This window comes from Vanellus vanellus, assembly GCF_965231255.1.
Source record: "Vanellus vanellus genome assembly, chromosome: 1".
Taxonomy (NCBI): Eukaryota; Metazoa; Chordata; class Aves; order Charadriiformes; family Charadriidae; genus Vanellus; species Vanellus vanellus.
In genome coordinates, this window is record NC_138905.1 from 164,461,566 (window position 1) to 164,484,055 (window position 22,490).

General features: G+C 39.1%; 1 protein-coding gene across 2 annotated transcripts in view; it reads left to right on the forward strand.

The window, feature by feature from the left end:
* The window catches only part of ABCC4 (ATP binding cassette subfamily C member 4 (PEL blood group)), a gene marked incomplete at its 5' end in the record, with an annotated part of 152,379 nt that extends 130,269 nt beyond the window's left edge, over positions 1 to 22,110 (forward strand). For both annotated transcript variants that reach the window (XM_082495573.1, XM_082495574.1), the window contains 3 exons: positions 1,676 to 1,781; positions 16,996 to 17,130; positions 21,955 to 22,110. In XM_082495573.1, the coding sequence (XP_082351699.1) occupies positions 1,676 to 1,781; positions 16,996 to 17,130; positions 21,955 to 22,062 (349 nt within the window). In that variant the 3' untranslated portion in view covers positions 22,063 to 22,110. The remainder of the gene's footprint in view (positions 1 to 1,675; positions 1,782 to 16,995; positions 17,131 to 21,954) is intronic.
* Between the last annotated feature and the right edge of the window lie 380 nt (positions 22,111 to 22,490).

Below are 22,490 nucleotides of genomic sequence, written 5' to 3' on the forward strand. Positions count from 1 at the left end.
TTAGTGCCTCCTGACATGGTGGCATCAGAACAATTCTTTTTGCGTAATTTATGAAGTGATACCAAATATTTATCATGTGCAGACAGATTCAATGTAGAGTACTACTTCTGTCTAAAACATAATAAGGTCAGAGGAAGCCATGTGTTGCATGAATCTTTATTGTATTTTATTTGATTTTCCAGTTACTTTTAACAATTTGAAGAATTGAGTCTTTGCAAGAAACTGGTTGAAGCTAACATGGCTGCCTGAAGATAACATTTCATCCAGATATCTCCTTTGTCTTGTTTTAACCCTATATACAGCATTTATTATTCTCCAGTCATTACATAAAAGTACAATTTCCTGTTTTAAGAGAAATCCTGGAAATGAAACCCACACCTTCCAGTGCCTGACTTCTAGGCTGGGGCTTCCTTGGTCCAACTAACCCCAGTATATTTTGAGTCCTTTGTGTCTTCCTGCTATCTTGGATGAGAATTTTAGTTTCTGTAGCTGTATTCCCCCTCTGCCTTTTTCTCCGTTGTCACCACTCATCAGTTTTTTGAAGGCTGATGGGCAATATATGAGTGAATATTCACGTGGCCTGGCTATGCACCCAAGTTGGGAGCCAAGGCTTCCTGTGCAATGTGGACTGTCAGGTGCCTCTAGAGGGCATTCATCACCTGATGGCTGCCTAATTCAGGTGCTCCGATGCACCTTCCAGCCATGCCTTTCCCCCTTTGTTGACTAGAGAGAGGACTGGTATGCTTTAAGTTAGGTGGTCTCAACGCTTCTCTTGTGCAGTTAGTTACTTGAATAGGATCCGGTTTTGAGTATTGCACCTCTTTGGCCTTAACGCGTGTTTATGCAGCTAAAGAACATTTGAGTGTCTTGTGTATCTTTTGGTATAACTTTATTTCCTTTTCAGGATTCTCAGCTTTGGTTGTGACAGTTACTGCTTTAACCCTGTACTTCACTGTCTGTGCTTTAGCTTAGTTTTCATTCTTTACAAGTCTCATGTTTCCTCCTGATATCCTTTCTTAGGTGGTTAATTCATAGAGTAGGTTGAGGCTCTTAACTTGAAAGCTTTTACCCCTTTCCTCGGGTCGTGTGTTCCAGGTAACGCTTTTGATTTATGGAATATGCCAAATTTTCTTTTTTCTGTATTCAAGTTCTTCAGCTACTCCAGTCCGAGTTTAGTTTACCACCCACCTCCTTTGTTTAATCCCTTTTTGCAGTGGAAGTCAAGAACCTTAGTTATAGTCTGTCTTGCGTTCATTCTTCAGTTGATTTGCAATAAAGGATATTTACTTTCACCAACTTCACTGTGCACAAACTAAAGCTTAAAGTAACACTGACCTTTTTTGGTGTAGAAATCTCTAGGAATATCTGCTTCTACAGAATGTTCCTCTTTCTGTAATCAAAGCCTGGGAAATTAGTCTCCTGAAATGAAATGTAGTGCTCTACTTCCAAGAAGAAGCTCTTTCCTCCTCAAGTATTAGAGGGAAGATTTTTGGAGTATGTTTCATGATACGCCTCCAAGTCATCTAATATAACAAGAGGAAGAAGCACTGTAAGGACTTCATAAGCATATTTCTTGCTATGCAGTCATGTTTGATGAAGTCATAAAACTTGCTTGCCATTCAGTTATCCGTGCAAACATCTTATGTTCATCTGCGTTGCTCTTGCTGTGTTTCAGAACAGATGAGTTCATTCAAAAGACGATCCGTGAAAAGTTTGCTCACTGCACAGTGCTGACCATTGCACACCGCCTGAACACCATTATCGACAGTGACAGGATTATGGTAAGACAGTTAAGAAGGGGAATTTTAAGCAGGGTTGGTTTTTTTTTTTTTTTTTTCCCCCTGAAGAATAATGTTACTGACTCTTTCCTCTTAATTTTCATCCAAAACTGGGCAGAGGTTTAAGTTGTACTTTAGACTTATCCTAGTTAACCTAGTTATTCTAGTTACTGTGATTGGCAACTCATAAAACTGTAAAAGTAATGACCTGAAAAGACTTCTTCCATTGTCTGGCCCTGTGGTTTCCAACCTGCGAGGCATGAACCCATTGCAGGTGAGGCGCAGCAGCAGACCTGAGCAAATAAACTCTGCCAGCATTAGGAGCCCATGAAGACACACCCAAGAAGCTCTGGACAGAGTCAGCTGGATTTGGTTAGGTTTATTAAGTCAGTCTCGGTGGGCTGAGGGAGGCAGTGACAATAGTTAGTGGTGTGGGATGTGTGAGGAGGAAGTGGTAGAGGTTCTGGGGCAGGAGACATGGAGGTAAGGAGGCAGCAGCTGCCCTGGGGCAAGGGTGGTGGTGGTGGAAGGAGTGGAACTAGACTGGTGAGGTAAGGAACATGGCCAGCTTTCTAAAGCAAGGTTCAGACAGAAAAAACGAAGCGCTACCAATCTGGCAGCCCCTGCCATCTTTGTTCCCAACAGAGCAGTGATATACTCTGCCACCGTGAAATACCCTTTCTACTATCTTGTCTGCCCCACCATGCATTGCAAATGCATAGAAATTGGGAAATACTTACTGATTATTTTCATAAAGGCAATGGGCTTCCCTAGACTCGCAGGAAATTGGGCTGATTTGTGTCCTTGAAATTATGTGCAGCCTGCAGTTTTGCAATTTTCTGCAGTAGGAACAGGAGCCCTTTGCAAACATTTTCTTCACAGCCAGTTAATGAAGTAATTGACGTAGTGGGCAAACTGTGTTCATGAGTGGAACTCAAATTTAACTGGCCTTCAAGCAGAAGTTACCCTTCACATCTCAGCGGTAACCTTAAAAAAACAAACAAACAAAAAAAAAACACAAAAAAAACCCCTTCAACTTTTGTTTTGTGAAAATGAAGCATGTTAATTCTTTCCATGTTTTTTTTACTGGATGCTCAAAACGTTTTAAAATCTGTGATTGAGTTACAATGGTTCCCTGAAGTACACAAAATGAAACAATTGGATCTACTGAGGTGAGTGGTGTTCTGAGGAGTAGAATAGATTGTGAACAGAGTGATTATAGTTTACTTACAAAGAGAGAAACCAGCAGAACTGCCATAAGTAGTCATATAATTGCAAGTATTTAACGTATAATAAATAAATATTTTCTTCACTGGTGAATACCTCCCCACGGGTCTAATGGATATGTTGGTGTTTTCTACAACTAAAGTGAACAAAAGACTTGTGAGGAAACAACTGTGACCTAATTAATAGCTGTGTGTGTTTGTTAGCTGTCCAAAGGGATTTCTGTGGGTTTTGGTTCGTTAACTACCATTAACTTGTTATGCACAGAATGCTCTTTCCATTAAGGTGTTTTCTTAGTTTTACCTTTAATATCATGCAGTTGTAATGAAACTAGACGTTTTATTTATTTTTGCCAAAAATCATTGGAACAAAGCATAGAAATTGCCCTTCTCCCCAAACTGCTCGGTCTTGTTAACAACTATATAGCTACTCTATTGCATTTTTAAAGTCTGTACATTATTCTTAACCTTATGTTGTTTCAGTTTAGCCACTATTAAGATTCCTAGTTTCCTAAAAGTCTGTTTATGTTCATACATTGTCTAATACAGTCTTTTTTGAATGCCTTTGATGTCTTTAGAATATTAAGGAACAGATTTGCAAGAAGATGTGCCTTTGAGTCCACAGTCATTAGTAACTCTTAAATATTTTTCATCCTTTTACATTACTCCATTTTGATCTTCTTACAGATTTCTGTAATTTTGCAGGGAGAGAGGAGGGTGAGAAGTGTAGGGAAGTGAAAGGGAGGAAACTGACATGTGACCCCTTAACAAACTAGTTTTCTCGACATCCTTATTCGGTTATTGATTCTGTTTCTGGACAAATCAGAAATGTGATTGCATATTTGGAATGATCAAAGTTATGGCAGGTGTGCTTTTGTTACACTTTTAATTACTTGGTTTACTCAGGCATGTGACTCCTAGTGGGAATATAGCAGAATTTTTGAAGAATAAGTAGTACGTGTGTTAAAAATGCAAGGAAAAAGAATATCTGTCTAGAAGACTAACTATTAATTAGTTTTGTTAACAATAAAAACAGCATTCATGGAAAATTAATCATTTACTTAAGTATCACAAAAGTTGAGAAGACTCGGCTAAAGAAAGCTTTCGGAGTATATTAAAATTTGGTTAGTCATTAATGTGTTTTAGTAATTCACAAATTTAACTTGATGTAGATTCTTTGTGAAGAGTAAAAATGCACAAACTGAAGTGTATTGTTCTTCCATTACCTGGTATTGTTAAAAATCCTGGGTTTTTTTTCTCCTTTAACTGAGACCTCTAGGTGCAATAATGCTTTCATTTGTAAGCCATCCCAAATCTCTGTTGTTTGCTATCATGGTAAGTTTGTTAGAAAATGAGGGAAGAAGAACAAAGATGGAACCTGGCAGTTGGAATATTAACAAGTGTCTTTTGACAAATAACAAGTAAAGTTATTTTTCAAACAAATTTTGAGCAAACTTGTTCAGCTCTCTTAACTCGATCACAAAAGTCCAAGCTCATTCCTGAACAAGTATACATAACCTGAACGTGAACTAGGGTTTCCCTCCCTTCACATTGAAAGGATCTGAAATCTGAAATCCTTCAGATTGAAAGGAACCTCAGGAGGTCTCTAGTACAACCTCCTGCTCAAAACAGGGTCAGCACTAATTTCACATCAGGTTGCTCAGGTCTTTTTCCAGTTGGGTCTTGAAAACCTTGAAAGATGGAGATTCCACAATTTCTCTGGGCAACCTGCCCCAATGCTTTTTTTTCCTTATATGTAGTTGAAGCCTCCCTTCAGTTTATGGCAACTGTTTCTTGTTTTCCCACTATGTATTTCACTAAAGGGCCTGCTTCTGTCTTCTCAATAACTCCCTTGTAGGTATAGGAAGATTGCTGTTAAGTCCCCTGTTCTCCAGGTTGAACAAGCCCTGTGCCATCAGCCTCTCCTCATAGGTCAAATGTTTGAGTCCGCTGACCACCCTGGTGACCCTATTTTGAACTTGCTCCAATTTACCCTCATCTTCCTTGTACTGAGAGGTCAAAACTGGTTGCTGTATTCCAGATCTGTTCTGATGAGCGCTGAATAAAGCAATTTCCCCTGATCTGCACTGCTGTTGATACCCGTGGCACGCTGCTTGACTCCTGTTTAGCTTACTGAACACCAGGACACCACCTTTTCAGCACAGCTGATGCCCAGGCAGTTACTCCCCAACTGTTACTGATGCAGGGTGTCGGTCCATTTCATATTCAGGACTTTGCATCTGTCATGGTTGAATCTCCTGAAATTCATGCTGACCTATTCCTTTAGCCTGTCTAGATTTAAATAGCTTTGAATGTCAACCCTGTCTTAAGCGTATTGACTGCAATGTCCAGTTGGCGTTGTCCCACAAGCTTTTGATTTAATTCAGTTTGCTAGTTAAAGCAGAACTTTTCACAAAGAAAATATTCACCTTTTAGGGTTAATCCAAACATTAAAAAAAAAAAAAAGGAACAGAAAATAATTTTGAGAAATCATGAGAAAATGTCAAGTTGGATGAGTATGGAAATAGGAACTGAAGGTGAACTGTTGCATGTCTGCTCACACCCATCATAATAACCGGTTCTATTTTAGAAGAGAAGAAAAGCCTACTGGAAGAGGAAAAAAAGGAAGAACAGAATACATTTTATACAACTGTAGACAAATCTGGCCTCGGGAGTTGTTTTAATTCTCGTTTGTTCCATTCCCAAAACCATACCTCTGGTTTCATAATCCAGGTCACGCCTTAAGAGTATTTCCATTATATCTATCTTAATGATAAATACACTTTATCAGAACTTCAAACACTTAAAATCATTGAGGGAAGAGCTGTATTGTGTAATGTGATACTCTCTAACCCAATCACCTCAATGAGTAATACTACATTGCACTTGCATAGGACCTTTCATCTGGAAATTGTAACGCTCTTTACAAACATTAATTAATTAAACTTCAAACACCTGGGTGAGATAGGGAAGTATCCATACAATCTTTGGAACCAAAGTTGGAAAGACTTGTTAAGTCAGGCCATCAAATAATACTACCATAAAATTATAATCCAGCGGTTTTCAAATTCTTTTTTTTTTTTTTTTTCCTTCCCTCTGTGCTGCTCCAGAGTCTCATAGTACACTTTCTCATTCCCTTTTTCTTCATTAGTTTGAGAACCCAAGTTGTAACTCCTCCTGTCAGGTGCTAGCAGCACCCGTTTTAGCCGTTTGGCACCGGCAGCCATCCTGCTGCCTGGCAGAGAGGGAGGGTGGGAGAAATGCTGCAGTTGCCTCTTCTGTGATGGTAAATCCTGGTAGAAGCTCGGCTCAGGCTTGTTCCGCTGGCCCCTCATTCCATGTAGCTTCCCCAGCACCACAGCAGCTGCTTCCCTGTCCTGTCCTCACCTTAGAGGGCGAGGGCCTTTTACCTAAATTGCATCTGCAGCTCACTAAACCCAGCCGGGAGCAGGCCGGGGCAGCCAAGAGGCACCACTCCCAAGACTTACAGTGGGATCTCGTAAAATCCCTATCACCCACTCCTCCCCCTCCTCTCTGCTTCCTTCTCCATGTTGAGATTACTTTTTAGAAACTGTATTTTTACAGAGGGGAACACAGCATACAGGGATTGAGGCTCACCCAGGGACATGGATGAGTAGCAAATTATGTATGTGCATCTGGCAAGAGCCTGATGCAGTTGTTTGGTCTATATGCTATGCCGTGGTCTCTCTATAGGAAAGCCACAGAGTAGTCAAAACTTGTGCATTTTCCAATAACAAGGATGTTTCTCCACAGAGACTTTTCATATCAGTGCAATACTTCTTTGAAATGGAAACTCTTTATGCAAGCAGAACTTGATCTAGTAATTAAAAACTGTCATTCAAATAGGAAGTTTTTGATGAAGAGAATCATGGGAAGAGATTTGATTTATTTATGGGAAAACCTGTTGTGGTTACATTCTGAAGTGCCTAATATTCAGGGTAACAATACTATGTGCTTCGCAGCCAGACTTGAGTTGTTTTTTTGGTCAATAGAAAATTACTTCCCACGTCTTTCCGGTAGGCCTCCCTCATTCAGTTGTCCTCATTTTTTTGATGTTATGTTACAGTTACTGTGGTGGAACTTCTGAGCCTCATAAATCGAGCACCGTGTTTCATGCACTGTAGGTACCTCACCTCAGCAGGGCTATGAGTCCACCAAGAGTAGGTGTAAACATCTTCAAAGCAGAGGACGCTCTGGAGGGAGATCCGGGCAGTTTGCGTAGTGAAAGGGGAGTCACTTACAGCAAGACAGAAAATGCTATGCAGTAGACAAGGTCTGAGCGTTTTTCTCTGAAATTCCCGTATCTGGCCCAGTATAGCACATTTAGTATCCTTCATCTAGCCAGTTGGAGATGAGGTAATAGTTTTAATAGACACCTAAACGAACATGATAGTGATGGCAACGCTGCCTGCCCCTAGCATTGAGATGACGGCATTCTTCCAGGAAGGGCAGAAAACTGTGCTCTACATTGCCCTATGTCTGAGGGGGTCTGGATGCAATGCTGCCCATTCCCAGGAAGATGCCGTACTCACCAGCATACGCAGGGCAGTCAGGTTAAGGCCAGTCTCCACCCTTCCTTTTGAAGCACTGTGCTGCCAGAAGTGCAAGAGTCATGGAGCTAGAAGTAGAATAAGCATGAGGGAGTCTAAATCTGCAGCCAAGTGAGAAGCAGAGCTCTTGAAGGAGTCAGGGACCCCCAGCTGCCCTACCTTCACGTGAGCTGCAGTGGCCCGACTTCAGATGGAGATGTGGAGAACATAGGAAGTTAGTGGTGGTACACTTAAGTTAGTAATACTGTGTTAAAGCTATAAATGCTGTGGTCTATTGGTTCTTCTTTTGGTGGCTTTTTTGCTACTTATTTAAATACCACTGCTGGAAAATTAATGTCTTTTATAGTAGATCTTAGACATTCTGTTTAGGGAGGATTATGTAAGTCACAAGATACAGAAATGTGCAGTCCTAGTTGTAGAACAGTTCTTTGTGAAAACTGCGTGTGTTGCCATTAGTGCTGAAGTACATACGTGTAGGACTGTTGTTTTGGTGGAGAGCTCCTTGCTGTCACATACAGGTCCTCAAGCACGTGAGATGTCTAAGACAGGTCAATTGGAAAGACCATAAATTTTCCTGGAGCTTGGGATGGTAAAACACGAAACTGCGAAAAGTAAAAGTAATTAGGGCTGCATACAGAGCTGTTGTTCAGTCCTTCAAAATTCCAAAGTAGGAGAACTGCATGGGTATGAAACAGGTGGGAGTTTTTTGGTTTGTGGTTGTTTTTTTTTTTTCTGTAACGCAGAGCTGAAGGTATTTTTGACCTTGTATTAGCCCGGTAACTGGAGTGCGGTGAAATATTATTGGATATTAGACTTGTGCTATTGAAGTCTGTTCTGTTAAAAGAATATAAAGGGAGCTTAATGGATTACAGTAGCTTGAATGAAAGCCAAATTTTTGAAACTAGTAATCAGGTCTCCAGAGATACTTACGCACCTAATTCTTCATAGAAACCTTAAAGTACCTTGTGGATCTGAATCCAGTAATCCACGGTAAAATTGCTACATTCATGTTTGTGCACTTGCTGTCATTATTCAAAAGGAACAAACAGTAGTAAAACTTTTTTGACTGAGCCTCTGTCTTGAAAATATGGACTGGGGAATATTAGAACTAAATTTTTCTTTTTTTTTTTTTTTATTCAACCTAAGAAAAATTCCAGCTGTGCTGTGGGACCAAAGTCTGTTGGGTAAAGAAATGTGAAGATATGAAGGACAGGGGACCTGCATAGAGCAGAAGATAGAAATTAATGGTGATAGGTGAGATGCCTTGCAGAGGGGAGGTGAAAGAATACTTGGTCTCAGCATACACGGATATCAGTATCAGTATGTACACAGCAAAAACATTACTTGTGTACATCTGTTCTGTAAGGTGACTGGTAAATTGTCTGGATGTCCAGATTTTCATGATTCAAACAATAAAATGTGAAAACTTAGGAAAGACCTCAACGCTTAACTATAAGGGCTGATGAAATACTTCAGGGAGACTCTTCAGAGTATTTAAGCAGTTCCAGCACATGTTAGGTGTGATTAATGCCAGCCTACCTACTTGGCCCTTGGCTGTGTTGGAGCCCATCTGGCCAACTGATGGAGAGCAAAGGGCCTGGGAACCGTTAGGTTTCTTCTTTCATTTGGTAACTCAAGACTTGCAGAGTTTCTGGAAGAGCTGAGCATTCAGCCAGTGATTTTTTTTTTATTTTTTTTTTTTTTTTTGGAAATGATCAGCTTTGTTTTGAATCTGAACAAAGGCAATTTCCACTGTTCCCAGGTTTTCTGAAACTGGGTTGACGTTTAGCAAACTGTAAGGGAAAACCAGATCCTTCCATGTAATTTCCTGGAATTTAATAATTGAGTTCAACCAATAGCAACAGTGAACATACTATTTTCAAAGATAAGTCATTTATGCATCTTTACCGTTAAGAGAATATATTATATTGATGTTTAGGCTGAGTTTTGCATAAAATACTGAGCTATGTGACACGGACATGTATCGAAGTGTTATCAGCTGAAATAAAATGTCTATGATAGTTGTAAATGTCACACCTGGCCTAGCTGTCTCTAAAATGAGTGAAAATCCCAAAGAGCTTGAAAAGATACTAGGATTGTTTATTTTCTTTGCCAGCTTGAAGTCACACCTCTCTGAAACATTGGCATCTTAGAGTTCTTAAAAGCTGCTCCCAATTGCAAGAGGACTGCCCAACAAGATTCTTCATTTGCTGAAATAAAACAACTAATTATTGAGGCCGTACTTCAGCTGGGAGCATTCAAATGGATAGCTGGATTTAAATCACTGCAGGAAGTGAAGCCTGTCTCTCATTCTGCCAGGCATTTGTGTGTGTGAATGTGTTTCTATCAGTGTGAGGACAGGACGGTTGGCTCATCTTTCTTTAAAGACAATGGTATGGAATCCAGACCATGCTAGAAATACTAACACATCGTTAGAGAATGATTTTTGCCCTCAGAAGTACTATATTACTGTTTAAAAGCAAATTAGCACAGGACATGCTGGTGGCTGATGCTTTGAACAGCGAGTTTCTGATAAGGTAAAACTGTATGTGTGGCAGCTGAGCCACAAGTTCATTGTCATCAGAAACTGATAAAACCAAGAGACATGCCCAGTCATCTGCAACAGTATTCCTTAACCTCTTGAAAAGTATAATATCCTTGTCGCTTATCTAACTTCCTAAGGCCCTCAAAAGCCTTATTAAAGAGTGGGATTTCTTAAGCTGAAGTATATCTTCTATCACTTCAGGGCCACATTTGAGCCATTCTGCAATCCCGATTGAGAAATGTGGCTTTACAATGGTGGAACCAGTCATTAACTGATTGACCAAGGGAGAGTTTTGTCGGTGTGTACAGCTGATGGTAAGAAGTGGTGTGAGATCCCTCCGTACCCTCTAAGGGAGAGGTTGATCTTGAACTGGTATATCAGATGTTTTGAGGTGAGGAAACTGAACGATACAAGAAACATCTGCAGCGACTGGTTCACAGGCTTCTTTCCTCCAACAACATACAGATGGAGCTAATATCAAATGATTATCAGTAGAATAAGGCTCATTACTACATACATAATTGATATTTTTTCCCACAACATTCTAACTACCTTACAGTGGGATGCCATCAGATGGAGAAAAGGAGAAGGTAGATTTTTGAGCCTCTGCAAGAGAAGTAAAGATAATTCATATGTGGAACAATTTACCATCCAGTGTTGCATGCTCCATTTTCCCTAAATTATATCTCAATAATAATTTCAGTTTAAAGAAATCCACTGTTTCTGTTTACAGAGCAAGATGTCTGAAGTTGCCTTTTCTGTAAAGTGGGGAAGGCGGTCAGGAGGTACATGTCAGATCCCAGTGACCAGTGGCAGAATTGGCATTGTTACAGCAAAGATCTGCTGAGGTGAAATATTTGGAAAGTCTAAAAATAATAATTCAGATTATAAGAAGGTAAATGCTCAAGTGTGCTCTGCTTTGTTTGTACGCATGATGTATGAAGTATACATTATTTGATGCCAGATTTGCCTGGACTTACTGGTAATTTGTATAGGAGCCCTGAAGGAGCTTGGGGAATGCTTAGATTAAACCTGAAGACTAAAAAAAAAAGGCAAAAAAAAAAAAAAAACCACAAAAGACAGCCAAACAAATCTCCACCACCAAAAATTAAAAAACAACAAACCGAACAACAACAGAAAAAAAGAGAAAAACCGCTTAAAAAGAAAAAGACCTTTAAAATCGTTCCTGACTTGTATTTGCAACCTTCTCAGTCTTCTTCGATGTTCACAAGCTTGTTTAGATATGTTGATAATTTAGAAATGATTCTTCAGAGAAGTATGTACATGTTTCTGATCTGTTTTGACAAACCATGATGAGATGGAAGAGACAGAACATGCTTGCATCTGAACTTAATGCCAACTGGAGCACAGGCAGTTGACTCTTTCCCACAAAGCTATGTATTGTCTTGGGTAAATGTATTTCTTATAATACGATATAACCAGAAGCATCTCCTGAATATTCTCCTTTTCCGAGGACTTTATTGAAGATCATCTTGATGTATGCTCTCTGAGGAAAACATTGTTCAAAGTTGTACTCCTAGCAGAGTTTTGAACTTTAATAATAATTTTGTTGTTTGGTGATGTCTTCTCCAAGTCTAAATTAAATCAGATGTATTCCCTCGGAGATAATTTGCTTGAATTATTTTCCTTTTGAATAGGAAATAAAAACATTTATGATCAACTCTTAAATGTCCCATTTTCCCTCTGGCTTTATGGTGAAGATGAACGTGAATAGGAATACTAGTCATTCCTCAATAATAATTGAAATAAATTCCCATGCCCCCCTCCTCTGTTGCTGAACACTTCCAACCTTGGACTGTTTTTTTCTCAGAGTGTTTTATAACTATTGTTCTCTTGGTTTGTCTGCTTTTGTTGCTGAAAGTTAGAAAATGCAGGATTTAGAACTTTCTTTTTTGTGTCTATGGATAGCCGTAAGTACATGGTATTCGTTACAGTGTCTTTATGAGTCCATGTTCTTTCTGTGGCTAATGACACTTCTTTTGCTTATATTAATCCACAAAGATTTTAAATTCACTTACAAAAATTAACGTTGGCTTTTCCAAAGTCCTGAGCAACAGAACAATATAGATTAGTTGCAGGAATCATCGGGGAGAAAAGGTGCTGTCCTGGTTCTGCTGCCTAGGTCTCTGCTGGAGTCTGGGCTATCTTGATGTAGTATCCTCGACATTTGTTGTCTCATTTCTTTCTTGTCTTTGTGAAATGGATCTCTGATTTCTTTTCCACCATTTTATGTTTTCTTTTTTGTCTTCCCCCCCCCCCTCGCCCTTTTTGTAATAGTTAATACATTACACTTTGATGCTATAGAATGGAAGTACACAAAGTTTGGGCATTGGGGACAGGGGGTAGGACCTAGGTGGAGGTAAATACCCTGGTAGGATACATATGAGGAAAAAATGGACAACTATTTTGTAGTTGCTGAATCTTAAGCAAATTTAGTTCAGCCACATTTTCGTGGCTTAGGCAAATAGTCCTTCTGTGCTGGCTAGAGTTAACGTAAAGAACACATTTAAATGGCTGATACTCCATTTGCATGTTTGCCTTTGCAGGTCAGTCAAATTCAACTACTTCTTTTCCGTTTCTCTGCCTCTTCCCTGCCGTGTTTTTAATCCCACTCTTTCTATGTTAGTCTATGCCTCCATGTAAAAGCACTGTTCAAAACTACGTTGCCTTCTACCCAACCCAAAACATTCACAACTGGGATGAGCAGTCGCTGCCCAGGACTACTCAGCTGGAATGAAAGATTAGATGGAGTAGAATTAGGTGGCGTGAGAGGATTTTCCTCAAGAAGAGTACAGCATTTAAGCTCTGTTTGAACATAAAATGTCTGAATAGTGCTGTTTGAGTAAGGGTGATTTGGATATCTATAAGTGAAGAGCAGTTTCACCTTATGCAAGGAGGTGAGCAAATTCCATTGAATAAGAATTTTCCTGCATGCTCTTTTGCATGATCACCAGCAGCCAATTTTGTGAATTTTCTCTTGGAGTTACTCTTCCACTTGAGAAAATCCTGTTGAAGTCGTAAGGATCTCGCTGCAAAGAACAGTGCAGGCAAGGTAAAAGAGACTGCCAGTACAAGGCGGTAGAGATTCTGGCCCTGATTTGCATATGACTACTTTGGGTTTATATAGCTTTTTTGTGTTTGTTTTATTTTACGCTGGGCTGTCTAAGTATTTCACAGGCAGTTAGCTCCCACGGAACGATTATGAGGCTTTATTTGTTGTATTTTACAGTCAGACCGAGGAGCTGAAAAAGTTCAATGACTTGTCCAAAATCCCCATCTCTCAAAAGCTGCGTTAAGGTCTATAATGAAATCCTAGTCTGATTCAGAGTCCCATGCTCCTGCGTGTGTCCTCCATAATCATCCTGCCGATCTGATTTCGCCAGCTACAAGCTCCTCTGGCTTCTCTGTATCAAGTTCCACTGGTACAACTGCCTTGGAATGCATCTGGGTTCGATTCGGTCTTATTGTGCAGTGATAAACATTGCATGCAAGTTGATCAGAAAACATGTGGCTGGTAAACACCAGATTCCACCTTTCCTGAATGATTAGCTGGCTTTTTGAAGTCCTAATGATTTTAATTTGGCTTGGAGTCAGTGAGTAAGAGCATGCAAAGCCTTAGCCAAAGTACCTATTTATTTATGTAAATTTTATCAGCAGGTATTTCTTCAAAGAAGACAACCTATCTCTTTGTCTAAGCGCTTTTTTATAAATGTATAAATATATGAATGTATAACTACCACATAAATCAGCTTAAATTCTCTCCATTGTCTCGTAGGTAAGAGCAGTTAGTAGAAACAGTTTTTTCCTTGGTGAATACGGTTTATGGAGTGTTCCTGACTTGTAGGAATGATACTGTCTGTTCAGTTTCATTCTTTTTTTCTTTGCATTTCAGATTTAAAAAAAAAGTAACACGGCTTGTTTTCCCTACGTTTGTTCTGTCTGTTTTCATAACACAAGTTTGTTTTTATTCCCCAAGAAAAGGATATGAATAGATTAATGATTTGTTTAAAATGTGAATGGAATTTTTGTAGACACACAAATCGCTCACTCTATCTATTCATCTTCTGGACTTGGCTGTTTAAAACTTGTCAAGGAAGAATAAATTTTTCCTTTTTCCGCTCCCAGGTTCTCTGGAGGAGAAGGATTGTCCATGTTTGTGGTTGTTTCAGATATTTGCAAAATTAATATTAAAATTCGAACACCACAGTACTATAACTTTTAAAAACCCCTCTACTTTTCTATTGTAGTTCCTTACTTGTGAGAGAGACACTTAATAAAGATGCTTTTTGTTTTCTCTCTTAAGGAGTGGTTACATAATCTAGGGCTATGCTGAAAAAAACTAAACTTATTCAAGGCACCAGAGATGTCCTATGCTGTGGCACACCAGTTCAATTATTATGTTGAACTGTATACGATCAATTAATTTGTTGCATTTTTAAGGAGGCTGCCCTTAACGGTGACATACTGTAGTATATAAAAGATGGCGATTAAAATTATATTTGTAATTAATCCTTAAATATTCAAATTAAATGGCATAGGACTAAGTATACTGAAAAATCAACATGTGTGCAAGTATACCTTTGCAGGTGAAATACTGCATCTGTTGTATATTAAATGGCTGTATATTGTGCTATGCGATGTTACTGATATTTCAATTTTTTTTCCATGAGCACTTTGTTCAGCTGTATACCAAACAGTATTGGAAATGGCTTGCAAGGGAAAATCGGAGCATAAGATATGAGCTTTTGAAAATAGCAAATAACTTCTTGTAGGTTTCTGTGCATACAGTTTATAAAATCAGATGTAATTATGCTGTTGTTGTTGGCTGAGTTATTTTCCATTCAAATGCCATGTACTTAATTGAACCGGAAGCGAAGGAGTGGGCGCCTTTTCCCTGGTGCCCTGGTCCCCGGTGTCAAACAAGTCAACAGCGGTTGCGGCAGTGTGGAATTTTCACACCAGTGCCGGCAAAGGAATCGGCTCAGCTATCCTATGTCACTGGGGGTTTTGGGGGTCCAGGCCGCTCGGAGATCTGCCAGGCTCTTGCCCATCAGGATGTTTTGCTTTAAGGAGCTGCACGGGCAAAAATTTTTTAAAGTTTCCTCACAGGACTTTGAATTTGTCTGCAAGCTTATTGAATTTTCTTCTTTCAAACAGAAGTTTGCAAACTGTTTTTGTTATTTTGGAAGTTGTCCTCATAATACCTTTTATTCATTTCTTTCCTGAAATCAACAGCTCCAGTTTTTTTTTTTTTTCCTTACAAGTATGTACACCACAATTATGTCTTGGTTACGAGTCCTTGAAGTCCCTCTGTTGTGGCAGTATCTTTTTCAATAATATGCCATGTGTATTCAGTTTTTTATTTATATAAGAACAAAAATATTTTCTGAATTACTTTTTCTCACGTAACTTCTTTTTCTTTCTTTTTGTTTTTTTTTAACTTCACTGCTCCTACACATGGGTGAAAGTACTGAACTTGTAGACTGATACCCAAATCTCTTTCTTGAGTCAATACCATTAATTTATAAACCAGTTAAGTATTTGAGTGTATTGCATTTGTCAATATTGACTTTTCCCTGCTATTGTGTTTCTCATTCTCTTGGGTTAGTTAGGTGTATCTGAATCTCCTCTGGTCTAGACTTTCCCTCACATTTTTGTGTCATTTACAAGTTAGTCACTTTCCCGATAACTCCCTTTTCTGATGACTAACACATGCATAGCTGCCACATACACCAGAATGCTGTGATTCCCACCATTTTCTACCTGTTTGGCTTTCCACAAAGAAAAACGCACTGTTTATTTTTGATCTCTGGTTTTTGTCCGGGTTCTTGAAAAATTTTTGTCCCTTGTAGCACAGCTGTTTAGTTATACCAAATACCTTTCTGGAAATTCATATAATTGTATCTGATTTGTGAGGTACTATTTACTTCTGCTAAAACCGCACAGAACAAATTCTATCTGTGATCTGTGTGTCTTCTATTTGTCTTTTAATGATTGTTTTGACTAAATTGCTGTCTTATCTAAAATGTATATATGCTGGTCTAAAAGTTCCCTGAATGATCCCATAAGGCTTCTCAGAATGTAAGTGCAATGTTTGCTACCATGCAGTCCTCAAATAGAGTCACTAGTATGAGAATTTTTTCTTAGAGGTTCAATCAGGTTCAAGAGGTTCGTTCTTCTAATATTTTTGACTGTCTTCTCATATTTTTGACCGCATATATCCTCTGTGGCTTACTGACTTAATGCCTTTTTAATTTCTCTGTTGTTTTTTCCTTCTCCACTCCTCTCTTTTGGTACCGATGTCCCTAGTGGCATCTCATCTTTTTTTCTGTAGAAAGAATAGGTTCCGGGTAAGTATCTTTCTAATACGTAGTTGGCAAAAACTGATGCAAGAAATTGTTTATCTTTTCAGCAACACCCTCGTTTTCTTTAATTACATCTTCACCTCCTCTAGTCCAAAAGACGTACTTATTCTCCCTTAACCATCTTGGTGGTTATCGCGTGGTTTTTACCCACAGCTGTTTACTTCAGAGCCCATTTTAGGCCTCTTTGTTTCATACTTACACAATGAGTCTTATAATCTGCTTTGTTGGCTTCACAAACATTGTATTTCCATATTCTGCATAACTTTGCATTGGAATCCTATAGGTGGAATGGCTGTAGGGCACTCTAAAATTGTACAACAGGTCTATAAGCTCAAAAAGTGCTATGCTTGTTTGAAGTGAACATATTTCATTTTCAGGATACAAAATTCATTTTAGCACTTAAAGTGCGTACATTCTCCCCTTGCTTATAGTCTCTGACATTTGTTTTTTGAATTTCTTATGTTAATACATTGGTTTCTGCTGATTTAACAGGTTTTAGATGCTGGAAGACTGAAAGAATATGGAGAACCTTACATTTTGCTGCAAGAGCAAGATGGGTTGTTTTACAAAATGGTGCAACAAGTGGGCAAGACTGAAGCGGCTTCTCTGATTGAAACAGCAAAACGGGTAATTTTAGAAGAAGTGATAATTAAGTTTGTCTCTGCAGTTTGTTTATCTCATCAGCATATTCAGTGTTATGGTAAGCGTTGCACTAAAGAACCTGTTGGCTTTGCAAGGCACAGCCATCATTGTCCAGGCTTTTTTTAGTGGGATATATGCAGCCTTCCAAATGGTAAGTGTATTTATGTACCCTGAGTTGAAAGACTGTTTGGATTTCTTGCATCCTTCTGTATGTACACAAAACAGTAACTGTAAATAGTACATGACATACTCACCTGTGCTTGGCATTGAGCTTATAAAAACTTGCTGCAAACCATGTAAAGGCTGCAGAGCCCAGCATTTCTCTGTTATTTCTCTATTTTTAAAAGGGCCCATCAAATTTTAGTTTGAGGTTCAGTACCTGTGCATTATAGTATGGTCTCTGGGGATGTGATCACATTCTTATTTTTGTGCTTTTTCTTACTTCGTTCTTGTACCTTTGCTCTGTTGTGCACATAGGATGAGCAGGGCTCGATTAAGAAACAGCTGTTGAATGTTTTGTTGCCTCCTTGTTCCCTACAAGGCTCTGTGCCTGGTTTACTGCTTACTATTCAAATCCTACTCTGAGTACAGAATTATTAATGTAATTGTGAGCATTCCTCTGGCAATCCAAGTGTTTTATCAATGGATTAATTTTCATAATATGCCTCTGAGGTGAGGCTGTATCATCTCCACTTTTCAGATGGAAAGCTGAAGCAGAGATGAGAAGATTAAAAAATGACCTCTGATCGAGGAACTCATTTTGACTAGCTTTTGGCTTCGTTTCTTTTTTCTTGATAATTTACCACACGGGATGTCCAGAGTGAGGTTTTATTTCTCTCAGTGCCGATGAAGGTTCAGCACTGCTTCAGACTGGCGGTGCTCAGTTTGGCAGCAACTTGCTTCATCGTCGTGTAACTTTAATTTCAGCATGCAAGTAAGGTGCTGATATTAGGCATGTAGAGACCTAAGAGAGCCTTTTCAAGACAAGAGGCAAGGGTCTTATCTCTAGCGTCTGTGCTTTCCTCTCCTCAAATTGCTGGATGTGTGGAGCAGAGCTAGGGGAACACGAACTCCAAACTTCCCTGGGGAAACAGGAGTGCAACAGGCAGGAAGCAACGCATAAAGACAGGAAACAAAATGGCAGGTGCCTGGCTATTTCCTAGTAAAATAGATGCATTTCCACAAGTTTTTAAAAAAAATGAAAAATTGTGCTGTTGTCATGGAGGCTATTTTACTGAACTTTTTGAAGGTTAGGGGAGAGATTTCTGTCTCTGTTCATATTCTTAGAATTTTTTTTAGAGCTACTAAAATTTTTCTTTTTTTTTAAATGAGTTTTTCAAGTGAAGCTTTTTAGCTAAGAGTATACGCTGTAAAGTCACGTGTGGCACTAATCGCAGAACTGTGGAAACAGCTTTGTCCTTTACTAGACTATGTAGTGAGTCCTACTGTCCTTCTCCATTGCTGCTACATAGCTTCTTATATTTTATTACTAGAAAGCAATGGTTTAACCATAGGGGGTTTTTTATGGTATGTGTGTGACAGTGTGGAGGTTACATAAATGATGTTTAAAAGGATAGCTTCAAACTCATATGACCAGTGTTTGTCTGTAAAGTGAAGGCCAGCTTCCTAAGGCTTGATCCTTGGAATGGCAAGAGGTGAGGCTGTCCAGCTGTCATCTGTAGAGATTTAGCCATGTCATGCTGACTCTTCTTCCTTCCCTGCAGCCCTCCCCAATTGCACAATTGCATTCAAAGATAATTCAAAATATATAAAAATAATTGCCTGATGTTACTTGCCCATATAGTCATCTGCAGTTACCACATCAATGTTATGTGATTTTGTACAGGAAGGGAAGAGATCCAGGAACCAGTCTCTGCTGAAATGTGGTTTGATGAAAAAGTTTGCTAACTCCCAGGCTAGAAGGCAGATACAAGCTTTAGCATCTGCCAAGAATGCAAAGCATGGTGCTTATCCACACTCAGCCCAAAAATATGGGAATCGAGAGAATATATCTCCAGTCAGCGGCTACCCAGAAGCACAGTTACAGTCCTTTCTGTTTGAAGGACTTTGACATTAATTCAAGGTTTTCATTATTGCTGTTCCTTGTGCTTCATGCATACTTTGAGAGAAGTTGCTTAGTCAGAAGAGCTGATTCTGATGGCTTTTCTTTTTACACGAGTAAGTCTCTTAGATGTATTGCTGTTGGTCTCACACATTCCTACTGTGGTTACTAAGAACTGTTTTTATGAAGAACAGCTTTTTTCTGTTGTTGAAAAACAGCATGCTGCACATAAAAAGAAATGGTAATATGGCATATATACATACTTTTCAAAAGGCGTTACAGTAAGTAAAATGGTTTGGAATGTGGCCATGCTTTGGCAATGATTATTTGATTTATTGCATTCTGGACCTGAATCTTGCACAGAACAAACTTGTTGCAAGAGCTCCTTTCAGTAAGGTGAGACTTTACATGCATTTTCTGGAACAGTATGGATTCTGCATATATCCTTTAAGTGCAAATGAAGAGGGACTATGCACCTTGAATTGGAAGACTAATTTGGACATCTTTGAAGAAACCTAATTTTAAAGAAAAATCTCATGGGCATCTTAGCTAAGCGTTGCAAGATGGAGCTATTGCTGGAACCTTAGCTCAGGCTTCCGAATTGATCCAGCGCTGCTGTTTGTATGTCTGTCTTGGTCACTCAGTATCCCCATTTTTTGTGCAAATTTCAAAGAAAACAATGCAGGCACAGCTCAAATCGGAGACCACTGAGTATATATTAACTAGCCCGTGAGCCTGACGGCAGTAGAGTTGTACTTGGCGTTGTGAGACCGTGTTTTTATCTTTGCTCAGTTTACAAGAAGCTGTTAGGAGAAGATCTTATGGGAAAGTGAGAAATAGTCATCAAACAGTTAAATGGGGGGAAAAAAAGTGCTCACTTTTCAGCTAAACAAAAGTTGGTGTGTTCTCCCTGCTCTTGGCAGCATTGAGAGAAGCTTTTCCGCAAGCTTTGGTGGCATCGGGGTAGGGCTGGTTTTCTGTCAATCAGTTTTGGAGCACTTTGAGGGAAAAATAAGGATGATTTTCTTTTAAAGCTATGACAGATGTGTAAATATTAAAGTACTAGGTGTTATCTCACCTCAGTGATTACTTTTTAAAAGGTTGGCAGTGGAAGAAACTTGTATAAAGACTTGGGCATTTAATATCTTGAGGGATTGGGCTCAGGGGAAGAATTGCAATGAGACAGTTGAAAAGCAGCTGCCATTTCATTACGTCTCTAGTAATGTGCCAAGGTTTTCTATTAACTTTCAAAAAAAAAAAAAAAGAAAATCACATTCAAAAGCTGCATTAAAAGTATGCCGAAGGTTTATGTTTTAACCCAGGAACGGGATGGGAATACAGAACTGGTGCTGCCGTCTCTGCAGCCTGAGTGCAGGCAGGCGCTTGATTAACTTTCCTCTGTTGCATCCGATCATGGCTGGTTACTGAGGAATGCCTCTTAACAGGACTTCCAATTCTTTTGTTGATTCAAATCAGACCTTAATATTCTTTGAAACTTGTGAAGATGCATATATCCTGTGTTAGCGTGCGTGCACAAAAGACGACAGTGGTACTTACAGGAATATTTTTATAGAATGACTATTTCTTTTTTATCCCGTGTGTCATATACATGTATTCATATATATGAAAAGGACATTATTGTCAAAAAAACTGAATTTTGTTGACAACACTCTCAAATATAAATTGGAGAAATGTTTCATAAGCCGTAGTCAAAGCAGTCTGACTATGAGACCTAACTCGTGACACATGTCAGCTTCAGAAAGATAGTGTGTTTTCTGTTTTTAAAGACTCAAACAAAACTTTTCACATTCTTCTTTGAAAAAATTGCATTTGAAGTCCTTTTTCACCCAAACACATTTTTAGATAAGAGCACACAAGTCTTGACATTATTTCATTTTGTTATGCGCATCTGTCAAGGAACAGAGATATGATACAGCTACTAAAAACTGATGATTGTGGAACAGTGAAACTTGACAGCATTTCATTTCCTTTATGTTCTGATTATACATTTATCAGGAAACCTGTATCTCTTCTAGTTGAGCTAGAAATTGGTAGAATTCAGGAACTCAAAGGCTTGGCAAAGAACCGTCCTATTATTTGGTATCATCTTACATTTTAGAGAAGTTGCTTGGTTGAGTCATTGTTAAAGCTTTTGCTTCTTCTTTCATTATTGTGGTTCACTATCCAGAGATCACATTTCTATAGGCCCTATAACTGCTCTGCAGCACAAATTAAACGCTGGGATATTTCATACATATACCTCGAAGTTTCAATGGTTGTCAATCATAGTTTGTAAAATATAGGGATTACAACCTGATATTAACATCCAAATCCATTGTGTTCATTTTGTGTGTGAAAATGAGAAACCCTTGTGCAGACACAAGATTTCCCAGCTTCTTTGTCATCCTGTTTTTAATTTATCTCCATGTTTTGAGCTAGTAAAATGATTTTACTTATCAGTTTAATGTAAAGTGATAAAATATATCTATTTATCTGAATTACCAGAATTTGAGTGGATCTACAGGTTGTGTGGGATTTTTCTCACGCCTTGTTATAATGTAGGATCGTATAGTAATTTTACTAATTTTTCAGTTACGCACAGGTACTGAATGCCACCAACCTGAAGTTCCTGTTGGGGTTCCTTAAGGACATGTATTTATCTCTACTGTATTTATCTGCAGAAATTTTATTTGCAACTAAAAGGTGTTTGATGCATAATTACTCACAGAATCTGATATTTTTCCTAGGTGTACTTCAGTAAGAATTACCCAGAAGTAGTTCAGAATGGTCAACTTGCCACAGACTCCTCCTTGGATCCTTCCTCAGGATTATGCATAACCGAAACTGCACTGTGATTCCTAATAATCGTAACTGTTTTCTGTGGAATGTAAACCGGAGGTCATCTAAACTCAGTGACAATGTTTGCAAGTGTCAACGGGAGAGGAAAGGGAGGGGGCGATTCTTCACAGAGTCATGGAATTTTCAGAGTTGGAAGGGACCTCTAGAGATCATCTAGTCCAACTCCCCTGCTAAAGCAGGATTGCCCAGAGCACATTACTCAGGACTGCATCCAGGCGGGTCTTGAAAATCTCCAGGGAAGGGGACTCCACAACCTCCCTGGGCAGCCTGTGCCAGTGCTCTGTCACCCTCACCGTAAAGAAGTTTTTCCGTGTATTTGAACGGAACTTCCTGTGTTCTAACTTGTGCCCATTACCCCTCGTCCTGTCACTTGGAACCATTGAAAAGAGCCTGGCTCCATCCTCCTTCAACCCACCCTTTAGAT